The sequence below is a fragment of the Neltuma alba genome, unplaced genomic scaffold, assembly GCF_004799145.2.
Source record: "Neltuma alba isolate B1F8T4 unplaced genomic scaffold, ASM479914v2 tig00013141_pilon, whole genome shotgun sequence".
Lineage (NCBI taxonomy): Eukaryota > Viridiplantae > Streptophyta > Magnoliopsida > Fabales > Fabaceae > Neltuma > Neltuma alba.
The window spans coordinates 16,804-29,536 of NW_021637457.1; the positions used below are offsets into that span (position 1 = coordinate 16,804).

Below are 12,733 nucleotides of genomic sequence, written 5' to 3' on the forward strand. Positions count from 1 at the left end.
TAAGAACAATTTCAGAAGTGTTGAGAAGGCAGATGGAGTGGGAATGTCGAACGCTATTATATAGGCCAAAATTACACCATACATTCCCATGCCAAAACAAAACTGAAGACAATGAATGACCACTCCCTGAGTCCTATACTGATGGGAATATGTCAGGAAGGAATCCTTACGCGTGAGTTGAGCTTCAAACAATGATAGACTACTCCCTGAGTGACTTTGCGTGTGGTAGGAAAAAAACAAAAGTATGGTATAGTCAAATGAAAATTGAAAAGGCATGGAAGGAAATATTTTCACATGGAGCCTAAGACAAACATGGATTGTAAGTCCCATTGAAGTTGTTAAGACCAATAACAACTTTCATTTTGTGATGTGGGCTCCACTGAAATTATTCAGACCAAGAACAATTTTTATTTTCTGATATGGATGCCACTGAAGTTGTTTAAACCAAGAATGAGTTTTGTTCAAATTTAAAGTCGTTCATGGTCTGAAAGATTTCAGGTGTAGTAAATTTTTTACTGTTCATCACATCTGAGTAAGAAAGCCGCAAAAATAGCCAGATCTTTCTTTCCTTTTTTGTTTAATTTAATAGGGCTTAACTGCTATTAAACAGAGTTGTCCCGCTCCCAGGTTACTGATATGGTCGCAGTATGCCAGTGAGGATACTTTTTGTCCCTATAATAGCATCTTGCTCTCGTGAAGTTATTTTTCCAACTACTAAAATATTTTCCACGTCCATCCTTGCGTATGGCTTTTCCCTCTTTATCTATAGGACATTTGCTTATAATAGGACTTTAAGGACTCGTTTAAAATATCTTGTAAGTAGTTATTCAATCAAAATTTATAAAATATAAAATAAATATATGTGAAGAGTGTTCTTTCGATTTATATAAACTATGTCTATTAGTACTTATGAGTTATAACTGTGATTAATAGACTTTTTTATAGATTGATTGGGAAAAAAGCTTATTTAAAAAATCTAAGTTCACTTTAAGTTCTATAACTGATTTAGAAAGGGGTGCTTTTTATGTTTGTTGCTTTTACATGTATCTCAAAACTAATCTAGAAAGTAAACTTAATTGATTCAGAGAATCCTCACTGTGATAGTGAACTTTGAATACATTGAGATTCTTGTGCCTCAACTTATTTTATGAAATACAAAGACAGTTAAAAAGAGTGCAAAGAAAATGCTACTACCTCCGGTCATAATTATAAGAGTCAGTTGACTAATTTGAGAAGATTAAAAAAAATAAGTTAAATTAATTATTTGTAATAAACATGTGTTATTTTTCCTAAAATATCCTTACTAATTAAATATATAGGTTAGAATTACCATTACTAGAAGGACTAAGTTGAGAAAAAATACATAAATATAAGAGACAAAATAGATTGGGGTCTTATAATTAAGACCAAACTAAAAGTCAAACGAAATCTTATATTAAGGACCGGAGGTAGTAATTAACATCATGTAGCTTATTACAAAATCAACTGAAAATAAGTCCCCACGTTTGACATTAAGGATGTCAAGAGCTGTGACTCCGTTCAAATGATATTTCTTGTAAACCTGCCAATCGGTACATCGATTTGCCTCCTCCCCAGAAACCAATCATTTGTGAATTAACAGGAAAAGGTAATTTGAGTTTAAAAGTTGAAAGCATTCCTCATTTCAATACGACTGGTCAAGTATGTTTTTTGCATCTTCGTATGTTCCCTTACCTAGGCGTGAGATTCATGATCGCTTTAGGGTTTGTTTGTATTTACTTTTAAACAATTATAAACATTTTTACGCACATATTTATATGATATTTTATAAATCATGATTGACAAACTGATTTTAAAAGTTCCAACCATAATTCTGAACAAACCTTTAATCTTATGCTCCAATGTCATTGGATTGAGATCTGCCTTCTTGGTCTCCCATGTTTCAAAAAGTATTTTTCTACCCGATCCGCGGGGGTGGGGCAGTTCGAACAAATGCAAAAAAAAAAAAAAAAAAAAACCCACTACAGATTCAAATTCATTTGAGGAGGTGTTTAGATAGAAACCAAACCATAATTTCAAAAGTGTTTTTACAGTTTACAAAACAAATATATAAAAAAATTTATCTTGTTTTACTCAGAAATACTTTTGAGAGTTGTCAAATACCCTCTAAAAACGATCGGTATGTTAACGAGAAAAGTAAATAAAATAATAATAAACCGGATTGGGGCCTCACTTATGATGCGAGAGTGGCCCGCATAATTTTCTTTTAAGATTCATTAATATCGATGCATATAAGTACTGTACGAGATGAAATTATTTATTATTCATAAACAACATTAAGACAGCTTGGTGCATAAAAAAACATTAAGATAGTTTGTGTATTAAAAAAATTAGATAGATAAACAACTGCCTCAAATTATTATCTATTTTTATTCTTTAGATAAAAAAATAGTTTAAACAAATTAATAAGTCTTTTGGTTTCAATTTATTTTTCAATGTATATTAATATTTATTTTTAGTAAATAAAAAATATATTTGAATATATTTTTATATGATTATTTGATTAAGTTACATTTTTGTTATTCAGACAGGCTGGAATTTAAAATTAAGAGAACTACTGTGAAACTCCAAATAAAGGATATAATTATTAAAAAATCTCAGTGATAACACAACAATCTATAATAACAAATTTTAATATAATACATGACAACCACTCACTTGTCATTACAATTTAATTGTAATTATTTTAAAAAAAAAATCTTTTGTCATTTTTCCTTAAAATTTCATATTTAAGTGGCCAAAAAAATGATATTAAAAAAAAAATAGTAGGTGCTTACACAAACGGCTTCCGAGTGGCGCCCATTTGCAAAGGACTGGTCGTTGGATTTCCTTCCGCAGATACAGAGCTTTTCTTCTTTGTTATACCAAACCCGTACTAGAAAATACCAGTTCTTCCTTCTGATTCATCCTCTTCTCTCTCTGCTATATCCATGGAAGATCCTCCAAACCATCGCACCCCACAGCTTCTCCAGGTCCTCCAAGCTCTCAAAGAAGCTTCCCACAACTTACAAGTCAACCCCAGTCAACACTCCGACGATTCCAATTCCTCCGCCATTAAAGCTCTGTTGGAGCTACACACCGAGTCCGATGCTATCCTTTCTGGCGACCCAAATCTTTCTTCTCTTTCTAAGCACCTCACTGACCTCAAGGATTTAGTTGAGTCCCTTAGAAATACCAAAGGAGGCCTTGGCCTCCGGTCTTTTCTCGCGCGCCGAACCTCCGCTTACTCCATTTCCCGAATCGCAGGGTCAATTGAGTCTGAGATTCAGAAGTGGATAGACCGCGAAAGCGTTGGCAATTTGAGCAGAGCTCTCCGAGAGCCTATGCGCAACGAGGAGGAATTGGTGAACCTTTTGGATCAATTTGAAGAGAGGCTTTCCCTAGGGTTCAGCCGTGAATTTCAGGATCTGGTTCTCCGATTGAAGGTGTTTTCTTCGCTGGAATCGATTTTATGCGATTCTAAATGCTCGAAGAGAATCCGAGAACACTCGGCCTTAGCTATCGCGGGATTGATTCGGTTTAACAAGGACGTCTTCGTAGGCCAAGTCTTAATGGGTCCATCCGTCAGTGCCCTAACCTCAATGGCTTCCCCGAATTCGATTCAAGTCCTGTGCTCGTTAATTAGATCCATAAAATCTCCTATTGTGGACGAAATCAAGTCGAACGGCGAAATACCGAAGATCATGAGCTTCTTAAACTCACAGGATTTACATATGAAAGTGATGGCCATGGATTGTGTGCTAGAAATTGGGTATTTCGGGAGGAAGGAAGCGGTTGAGGCTATGTTGAAGGAAGGTTTGATAGAAAAACTTATAGAGTTGCAAAGGTCCGAACTGGGTGGTGATTTGATCGGCATCGATCAGCATAGCGAGAAAGAAAAAGAAGAAGAAAGTGGGGTCAGTGTTGGAGGAGTGGTAGAAAAAGGGAAGAGGGAAAGCAGGCAGAGACGGTTCCTGCAAAACCATCCGTTTGCAAGCTGTGTGGCAAGATTTGCAGTTCAATTAGAAGTGGGAGAAGGGTTGAGGCAGAGAGAAAGAAGAGCTTTCAAGCAAGAGATTCTGACGAGAGTAAGGGAAGCTTCCGTTTCTGATGCTGAATCTGCCACCATTATTGCCGAAGTTTTGTGGGGCTCTTCACCATAAGCGAAATATGTTGAACCCAAAACAATTTCCCCCCCTTTCTTGTTCTTAATCTTATACCAGAATTTGTACTCAGAGCAAGGACATTACACCTTGAAGGACTCGCCATTGAGACCAAATATGCTTAGTTTTGATGTTATTAGAGTGTGAGAAATATATTGTTAGGAGATATGTTGCAAGAATTCATCGTATTTGAATGTATATAATGTAGCTAGAATTAGGAGCAAGATTTAAAAAAATAGATGATCGGAGGTATAAATTGAATGTATGCTTCGCATTCTTTTTATATTCTCAATTTGTTTGACAACGTTGGATCGTGATTAAAATTGTCAAGGCCGATGTCTGATGATTCTTCGGTTTTGGATGGTCAATTTGTTGTGTCAGCTGAAATTTTAGATGCAAGAAGGGTTTGGTACAAGTGTAGTAAGCAAGAGGGTGGCTATGGAATCTGAATTCTGAAAAGGAATCGTTATGGGATATGCTGGAATAAGAGGAGAGCATGAGGAATGATTCCTGGCACGTGCAATGTAAACATGTCTAAAAGTACACGTCTTAGGGTGTGTTTGGATGAAACCAAACCGTGGTTTGAAAAAGTGATTCTGGAGAATAGATTCTGGAAAAAATAGATTCTATGAAGAATAGATTTTGTAAAAAAGTGATTCTGAGAAGTGAGAGTGTTTGGATAGTTGTTATCAGAAGCACTTTTTATATATACAAATTACTAAAAAAAAGACATAAGTTAATATGATAATTACAGAAAAAATAGATTTTATGATATATTTTAATTTGAAGAAATAAAATTGTTAATAATATGTTTTTTACCAACATAATTAATAATACATAAGATAATATAATTAATAAATAATTAATGTCTATATATATTTATAAAATATAAGATTAAATATATTTATAAAAAAATATGTTTATAAAAAAAATAACAAGATACATATCATATAGGCCCACACACTCTCCCTTTTTTCTCCAAAAGCAAAAAAATTTTGCTTTTTCCAAAACCATGGTTTTGGTTTTTGGAGAGGCTGTTTGGGTAGCATTTTCCCCAAACCATGGTTTGGGTCCCCAAACCATGGTTTGGGGTGCTATCCAAACAGAGCCTTAGAATATGCAAATTGCAAGTGGCTCAGTCCTCAATGGAAATATATTTTAAAAGTCAGTTTTTTTTTTTTTTCCCACACAGAAGATCTAACATCTAAATTTAAATTGGAAGATGTCCATTTGGTTGGAGGGGAGGACCGGAGGGGGAGTGGCTGTTCCTTCCTATTGTCTGGTTAAAACAATACGGAGGGGGCTTTTCTTTTTAACCCTCTCCTTCTTCAATATTGGGGATTCAGAGAAATTACTAAAATTCTTCCCTCAGCTCCATACCGTTGAATTAATCAACCACTATATAAACCAAAAACTAAATAGATAAATTGGACGACTCTGCCAACCTTCGGCTATATTTCCATGATAATGAGGTAAAACAAATTCCCATAATATTCACTCTTGATAAATTATGAATAATAAAGTTCGTTTATATGTATACAAATGATATTTTTATATTCTAAACGGGCCTAAATATACGAGTTTTACAATAAATTTTAATTGCTCAATGATAAGTATCACTAAATATAATACAATACCCAGTTTATCCTATTAAAGTAATTTCTAGGATTATATATTCAATAATATAGAAACGGGATCGCATCAATATAATTAATTATTATAATCAAAGGAAAATATATAATAAACACAACACTATCGTTAATATCACTTGTGAACTGTTTCAAAATGGTTCTGACGTGTTTTGAAATGTATTGATGCATTTCAACATGTAGCAAATAAAAAAATAAATACAATACAGACAATTTACGTATCCCACAGGAAGGAAGACGCCTTTTGTTACGTCGAAGTGATAATTTCATAGGCAAGAAAGATGAATCATGATAAGGGATGATTTATGATTATGTGAAGTCATTTTAGAATGCGCTGCCAACACAACGTGATGTGATGTCTAGTGAATGATGCAGCATCCAAATTCCAAAGCCACTTGGATAAACGTAACGGAGAGAATTCAATCAATCATGAGCCCTTAAGACCTTTTCTAAGGGACCAGGATGGGCTTTATCTTTTGTTTGATTAGCGGTGCCATATTGAGTCCATGCAATTAACCTTTTTTGTTATTTATTCTAAAGGGTTCGACTTCCATATATATCAACCTCTCGTTTGTTGTTGCAACCCTTCTGCTTCACACTTTCCTACAATCCGTTCATGCCCCATGTTTCTCAGAGATAATCATTAACAAAATGGAAATTCTCGTAAAAATATTATTATAGTAAGATACTCCTCCGGTCCTTAATATAAGACCCATTTAACTAATTTGATTAGATTAAGGAAGTTAGGTAAGTTAGTTAATTATAAGAAAAGTGACACATTTTTCTCAAAATACCATAATCATCTTTCTTAATACCCCATCTCCCTCTTCTACTTGATTATGGGTGAGAGAGAGTATCTATAGGGGTAATTCAGAGAAAATTGATAAATGGATTTTATATTTAGGACCAAAACCAACTCAAGAATTGAGTCCTATATTAAGGACCGGACGAGTATTTAATTATTGATGTGATTTGTAATTTGAATAAGAAAAAATCCAGAAGTCTCGGCACCCACGCGGTCATCCAGGCTGGATCATAGGAACATAGGAATTCATAATCTAGAATTTGCCAAACAAATCAAAAGCTTATGTCAGCAAGCACCCAGAGGTGGCCCGGCTTCTAAGTCTGGGTTACATCATCCGTCTTTACTTTTAATTACTCAATGCACAAGTAAGCTGTAAGCCGAGACTGCTGTCTGGTCAAAAAAAAAAAAAGCCGAGACTGCTGAGAGAATCAGATATAAATTTTGTACTATTTTTTGGGATGATCCTACAAAAATAAAATTGCCAAATCATAAATAAAGAATTTCATCACTTATCAACATTTGGGAGTATTTTTTACCAAAAAAAAAAACACTTGGAGTATTCGAATGAAATACGAGTAATTGATATGTAAGTTTATAAGTTTTCTATTTAGACAAGTTTTTTTGTAGGGATGGAATTCTAAAGGACCGCAAGTTACATTGTAGATAATAGACAAATAAAGAAACTGATTGGTTAGAAGCTGATGAGCAGATGTTTGGAGGCCGTGCACTTTAAAAAAATATTTTCCTGCAAATTGAAACAAAATTTTGCTCACAAGTTTATCTTAAATTTTATAAAAATTACTTTTAAAATCTTAATTTAGTGTTCATCCAAACACTCCTTAGATACATTTATGCAAGAGATCTTCACTGTTCACTTAATCATATGACCCTATGTCCTTGTACCTTTTTTTACAATTAAGGAAAACAAATTCTTTATTAAAGATTTTATTATTGAGAAGAACATGATCAGTTCCTAAGTTCCTATACACATAAAAGTATCAGCATTTTGCAATTGGCAAAAATCCTTCTAAACAATAAAAGTTTTAACAGAGAAGTTCCCCAATTTCTCCTAATTTCTCTCCTTGACTTGAACACTATATTTTATGTTCAAATTCAAAGGGAAGCAAAACGAACTTGCATAAAACAGTGGAAGTGACAACTTCTGCGAGAATCAAGCACGATTTAACCATCCCACGAGAAGAAGGCAAAGGGATTCAAAGGCAGAGATCGTATTTTTTACTGTGTTCGGTTACAGGGAGTCGGGACTCCATTATATGAAAATGAACTTCTGAAAGCAAGCATCAGCATGAGACGATGTACATTGCTCTATCCAAAAAATAGTCTAAAAAGCCTCAGGAACACTTTTCATATTTCTTGGAAACATCGCTGTGTTAAATTTATCCACATTCCAGCTTACTGGAACAATAAACGAAACCAAAAACTTTCGTTGCTTTGCTATGCTACACAGTCCTAATTTATTTTGTTGATTCCTTATTTTTCAGAAACACTTCTGATAGAAACAGGTTCAAGAAATCAACCTTTGACATTCTTCAAGACAGGCATCGGTAGCATCAAGAACAACAAAATTCTCGAGCAGCCTCCTCAAAAGAATTAAAATCTACATGTTTTCCCTCGGCAGGGAAAGGACTAAGTCTATGTTTGGTATCTAGACTACTTCACCACTTCAATTAAATCCATAAACAGAAATGAGATGAGTGCCAGAAAATCAACACCTTAGCCCCCATCCCTTGCTTCCTTCCTCATGTTATCAGCTCCCTTTGTACGTAGCAAGCCATTGAAAATTGAGAACACTGCAACAAGAGCAATTTGTAAATGCTCTGAGCTACTTGTCTTTATACATATTTTCCCCATTTTCCGACTATTAAGATTAGCACTAACAGAAGCCTTAGAATTTCTGCCCAGCCTGAATTCGGATTGTAAGCTTCCACTCAACACCATCTCTTTATTGGAGGAGAGGACTGTCATTGCAAGACTTACATTGTCATTTCTCACAGGAAAATCTCCTCCTCTTAGTGTTGCTTCAAAATTCCCACCATATGCCACTTGCCCGGCACCTACTATGCGGCCTGCATTTAGGACAAATTTTAGTCTTTTCCCAACAAGAACAGTATCCTCAATCTTAGCACCGATATAATACTTCTTCCCAAAAGATGTCACAGAAACACCACAGTCTGCAATATTATGCTTTATGTTTCTCAACTTTGTGTTGCTATGAATCGTATAAATCATATCTTTACCAACAGATTGAACATCAGCACCTATAGAATTCGTAAGACCCCTAGGATCCACGTAAGCTGCAGCACACTCTGATTGAATATTAAAATCTTGCTTGTCTTTATTCATTTGTCCGGTAAGCATTGCATATGCATTCTTGTTTATTTCCATAGCTGTCTCCAAGTTTATACCATCGAAGCCCACATCATGATCCCATCCCTGGGGATCAAGAACAGGTCTTGCAAGCCATTGGTCACTTGCAATAAGGCCACGATACCTATGAAAAGGACAGTCTGAGTCAAAACTCACAGGAACAGCCATATCTGGTAACAGAACAGGCTCTGGAGGTTGCTGCTGATCTTCAGGATGATCAGTATGCAACAAATTTTGCTCCTTCATGAGTGTCTTCTCTCTGTGTCTACGGTACTCTTCTTTCAACTGTTTCTTTAAGTACAGAGTCTCTCTGTAATCCAACTCATCAAGATATTCTTTTTTCTGCACCTTGGACAATTTTTCAAACTGGGCCTTTTTCAAGATTCGAATGGATGGCAATTGATCATATTCATCTTCTTCTTCCACATCATTGAGTAATATTTGATCAATTTCATCATCCATTCCACTCGGATGGGATACAGAGTGTCGCCGTAAAAGGGATGAGAGAAGATGAGGCAGAGAAGGCATTCTTGCACTATTTGAAGGGCCCAGTTCAACACTGTTCTGAAACTTAAGGAGGGAATTAACATCAGCCAGAATTTTGGTACAAATGCAAAATAACAAAAATTGAGATCTCCAGACTCTTCCATTTGGAAGAATCTTCTCCCCCTTGATATTTTTTGGACACAGAGGATGGTTCTCAACCAAGAGAATGGGGTTTTCAAGCCTTGAGTCAGAAACTGCCTGATGAATATAGTGCTGCATTAATTTAGTACATTGAGACACATATAACTCATGATTGACAATATGCCCATCAGGTCCTTCCAGAATAGCTGAGTGGGAATGAGTCATGACAAGGATAGTGTTGAACCAGATTGCTGAGCCAAATACTTCAGTTATAAGCTTCAGAATAGGGAAGTCATTAGAGCCCACATTGACAAGATCAAGTCTTTCAACATACAAAATAATGTCTGGGGGGGACTTTCTAATGAATCTCTTTATGGAGAGCAAGATCCTCTTATTTTTCTTCACATTACTAGTAGAGGAAGGCAGGAGGCCAGGGGTATCTATCACCCTTACTTTAAACCCATTGACAGTTCCAACAACTTCCTGAATCCTGTTAGTTGCAGGTCCAAATGCATCAGTTATGGTTTTAACTTGATCAAATATGGAATTTATGGTAGCACTTTTACCGACTCCTGTTTTACCCAGGACAAGTATGCTGCAGGAGAAATCCAATTGGGGAATACCAACTGCCTCTTGTTCACTTGCCAATGCTCGTGATTTGCCTATGCCAAGGTTAACACTTTTCAGATCTGATTCTCCAGCACGTATCAAGGTTGCTAGGTGCATCCGATAAAGAACCTTTGCAACCATGAGATCTTCTTGTGACTGGCCAAGACGCTGAAGCAGTCGGAAAAACTTAACTTGGAGATCTTCAATCTTTGCCAAGGGATCCTTCTGCTTTCCTATGACACGATGTTGAGAGTGACAGGGTTCTGTTTCTGAGACTTGCTGCATGGTGGAGTTATGTTCATCAGAGGAGTTCAATGTAGTAGAAGCAAGTGATGGCACTACCAAAACATCTGACTGAACCAAACCTAACCAAGAAAAAAAGTCATCAGCTGTAGCTCAAATTTATCAATTGTTGGCGAACCCGGACACTAGCCATCACACTCATGATACTTTGTCCTGGCAAAGAAAGTTATTAAGAATTTCAGATGGTTTATCAAACAAACAATCAGGTTCAAGAATTTCTGTTTCCATCCCTTCCAAGAGCTGATTCGAGGCATTATGTCATTCTACTAGTCACAAGCTGACACATAAAGAAGTATACAGACAACCATGTAACTGGAAGATGTTTATTATTCCATGCATTTGGCAACTAGCTTAACCAGGGTTTTATTTGTCAAGCACAACTTGCATGAAGATCTTCAGTTGGAAGAAATTCTATGATTACATTTTCATTTTCAGTAATTCCAGACAAGCAATGAAAAAAGTACCTTGTTCTTCATGTTCTCCGTTCTGAGGTGCCTCGTCATAGAAACTACCACTGCCTGATAGTGGTCTAGATGAGATTAATGACTTGGATAGCAACTGAGAGAAAACCCAATCTCTAACACTTTTCATTCTTCTACAAAATAAGAAAAGAAAGGCCCAGATAATCATCATCAGGCAATGCCTCAAAACAAAACATGCAAAATGTTTATCACATGCGATCAACAAACCACTCGAATGGTCTTCTGCTTCTGCCCCCCAGTTGTTCAATCAGTAAACGGTACATTTTATCCAAGTTCAATGTGAGATCAACCAAGTTTTGTTATTTACACGCGTGGTGGTTGGGGAAACAGATGCAACATAACAAGTTTAAAAAAAAAAGGTTAAAGAAATATAGGAGCCATAGTTTAAATTCCATCTTCCTCATTAGAAACCAATACTGAAATCACAAACAAAGCGCTGCCCCAATGGTCAGTCAACGTCACGACATACAATCTTAGTTCATTTGCAAGATTATAAGTCAGAGAAAGCCTTCCATAAAATGCAACAATCATCATAAGTTTCGAACTTAACTGATGAAAAGCAGAGAAATTACAATCGAAATAGTTACCTTCAATATTAGATTGCACCAAGCAACTTGGAGCTCAGCATCAAACAAACAAACCAGAGGATAACAGAAGGTCACATTGGCAGCAACAAATCACGTTTCTGGGTAACATATACTCTCTATGATACTCCAATTCGAGGATGTATTCCTCCCGCACCTAATCATCAACCTCCCAAAAACCCTAATTTACGATCAAGGAAAGGAATAATCAAAGCCACCAAGAACTTGACGCTAATTGGAGAATCCGAAAAGACCCAAATTGCTTCCTTTTTGTGGTGAAATGAAGAGGAAGAAGGTGGCGTGAAGATTGAGGGTGAGGAAGAAGATTTTCCCGGATAAGACAGAGACAGCGCCAAACACACCTTTTGGCTTTTCCTTCCTTTGGTCTTGTTTTAGTTTCTCCGACTTGGGTCGATTTTGCACCTCTTCCTCAGGATTCTGGAACGAAAAGCGGCAAAAAACCAAAACGCGAGGTCGAAATGAACCGGGGGTAGGAAATAAATAAATAACATAGGTAAACCGGGATAAGTCATAAATGAGACAACTTGATGCATTCAGGACCACTTAACATACGACAACTCTGCGTTTGATCAAGATTTTAGTATTGGCATATTTTTACTTACAAAATCTATTTTTTTTTTATAAACACTTGCAAAATCTAATTTAAATTACTTAAATTTGATATAAATGTCTTCTTAATTATTAATAATTTCATTTTTTTTTCCTATAGATATCTCCCAGCCGACAACTAAATATTAATACCTTTTAAGGCACAAAGATCATATAAGTAGATTTTGCCCTTTTCAATAATATCTTTTTTATGCCCAGGACTTTTTTTTTTAATTCAATCATTCTAATTAAATGAAAACACTAAAATAAATAATCAATATTAGTATAAAATATAAATCATTCATCACCAATGTTAGAAAAAGAAATGGAAATAAATTTCACTTGACAATAAATGTTAGAAAAAGATGTTCAGCAAAAGGAACTCAGCTGATTACACTTGCCATCCATAGCTTATGGACTTGCGATTTTAACAACGTACACATTTTTTATAGTATATAAAGTCTAAAAAAATGAAATGTACTATATTATATATTTA

The 12,733-nt window shown here is 35.6% G+C and overlaps 2 protein-coding genes across 3 annotated transcripts; one reads left to right on the top strand and one right to left on the bottom strand.

The window, feature by feature from the left end:
* Positions 1-2,815: 2,815 nt before the first annotated feature.
* Positions 2,816-4,549, top strand: LOC114734771 (uncharacterized). The gene has a single exon (XM_028922414.1). The coding sequence runs from the start codon at positions 2,970-2,972 to the stop codon at positions 4,179-4,181; it is 1,212 nt and encodes a 403-aa protein (XP_028778247.1). The 5' UTR covers positions 2,816-2,969; the 3' UTR covers positions 4,182-4,549.
* A 3,597-nt stretch (positions 4,550-8,146) lies between these two features.
* Positions 8,147-12,026, bottom strand: LOC114734772 (translocase of chloroplast 90, chloroplastic-like). Of its 2 annotated transcripts, none has more exons than XM_028922416.1 (3): positions 11,632-12,026; positions 11,027-11,157; positions 8,147-10,624 (listed from the first exon to the last, which is right to left on the bottom strand). In XM_028922416.1, exons 2-3 carry the CDS (start codon positions 11,151-11,153, stop codon positions 8,370-8,372), a joined length of 2,382 nt encoding a protein of 793 aa, XP_028778249.1. In that variant the 5' UTR covers positions 11,154-11,157; positions 11,632-12,026; the 3' UTR covers positions 8,147-8,369. The 2 variants fall into 2 exon arrangements, with proteins under 2 accessions (XP_028778249.1, XP_028778250.1); XM_028922417.1 differs by having other exon boundaries at positions 11,027-11,154; positions 11,632-11,980.
* Positions 12,027-12,733: the final 707 nt, after the last annotated feature.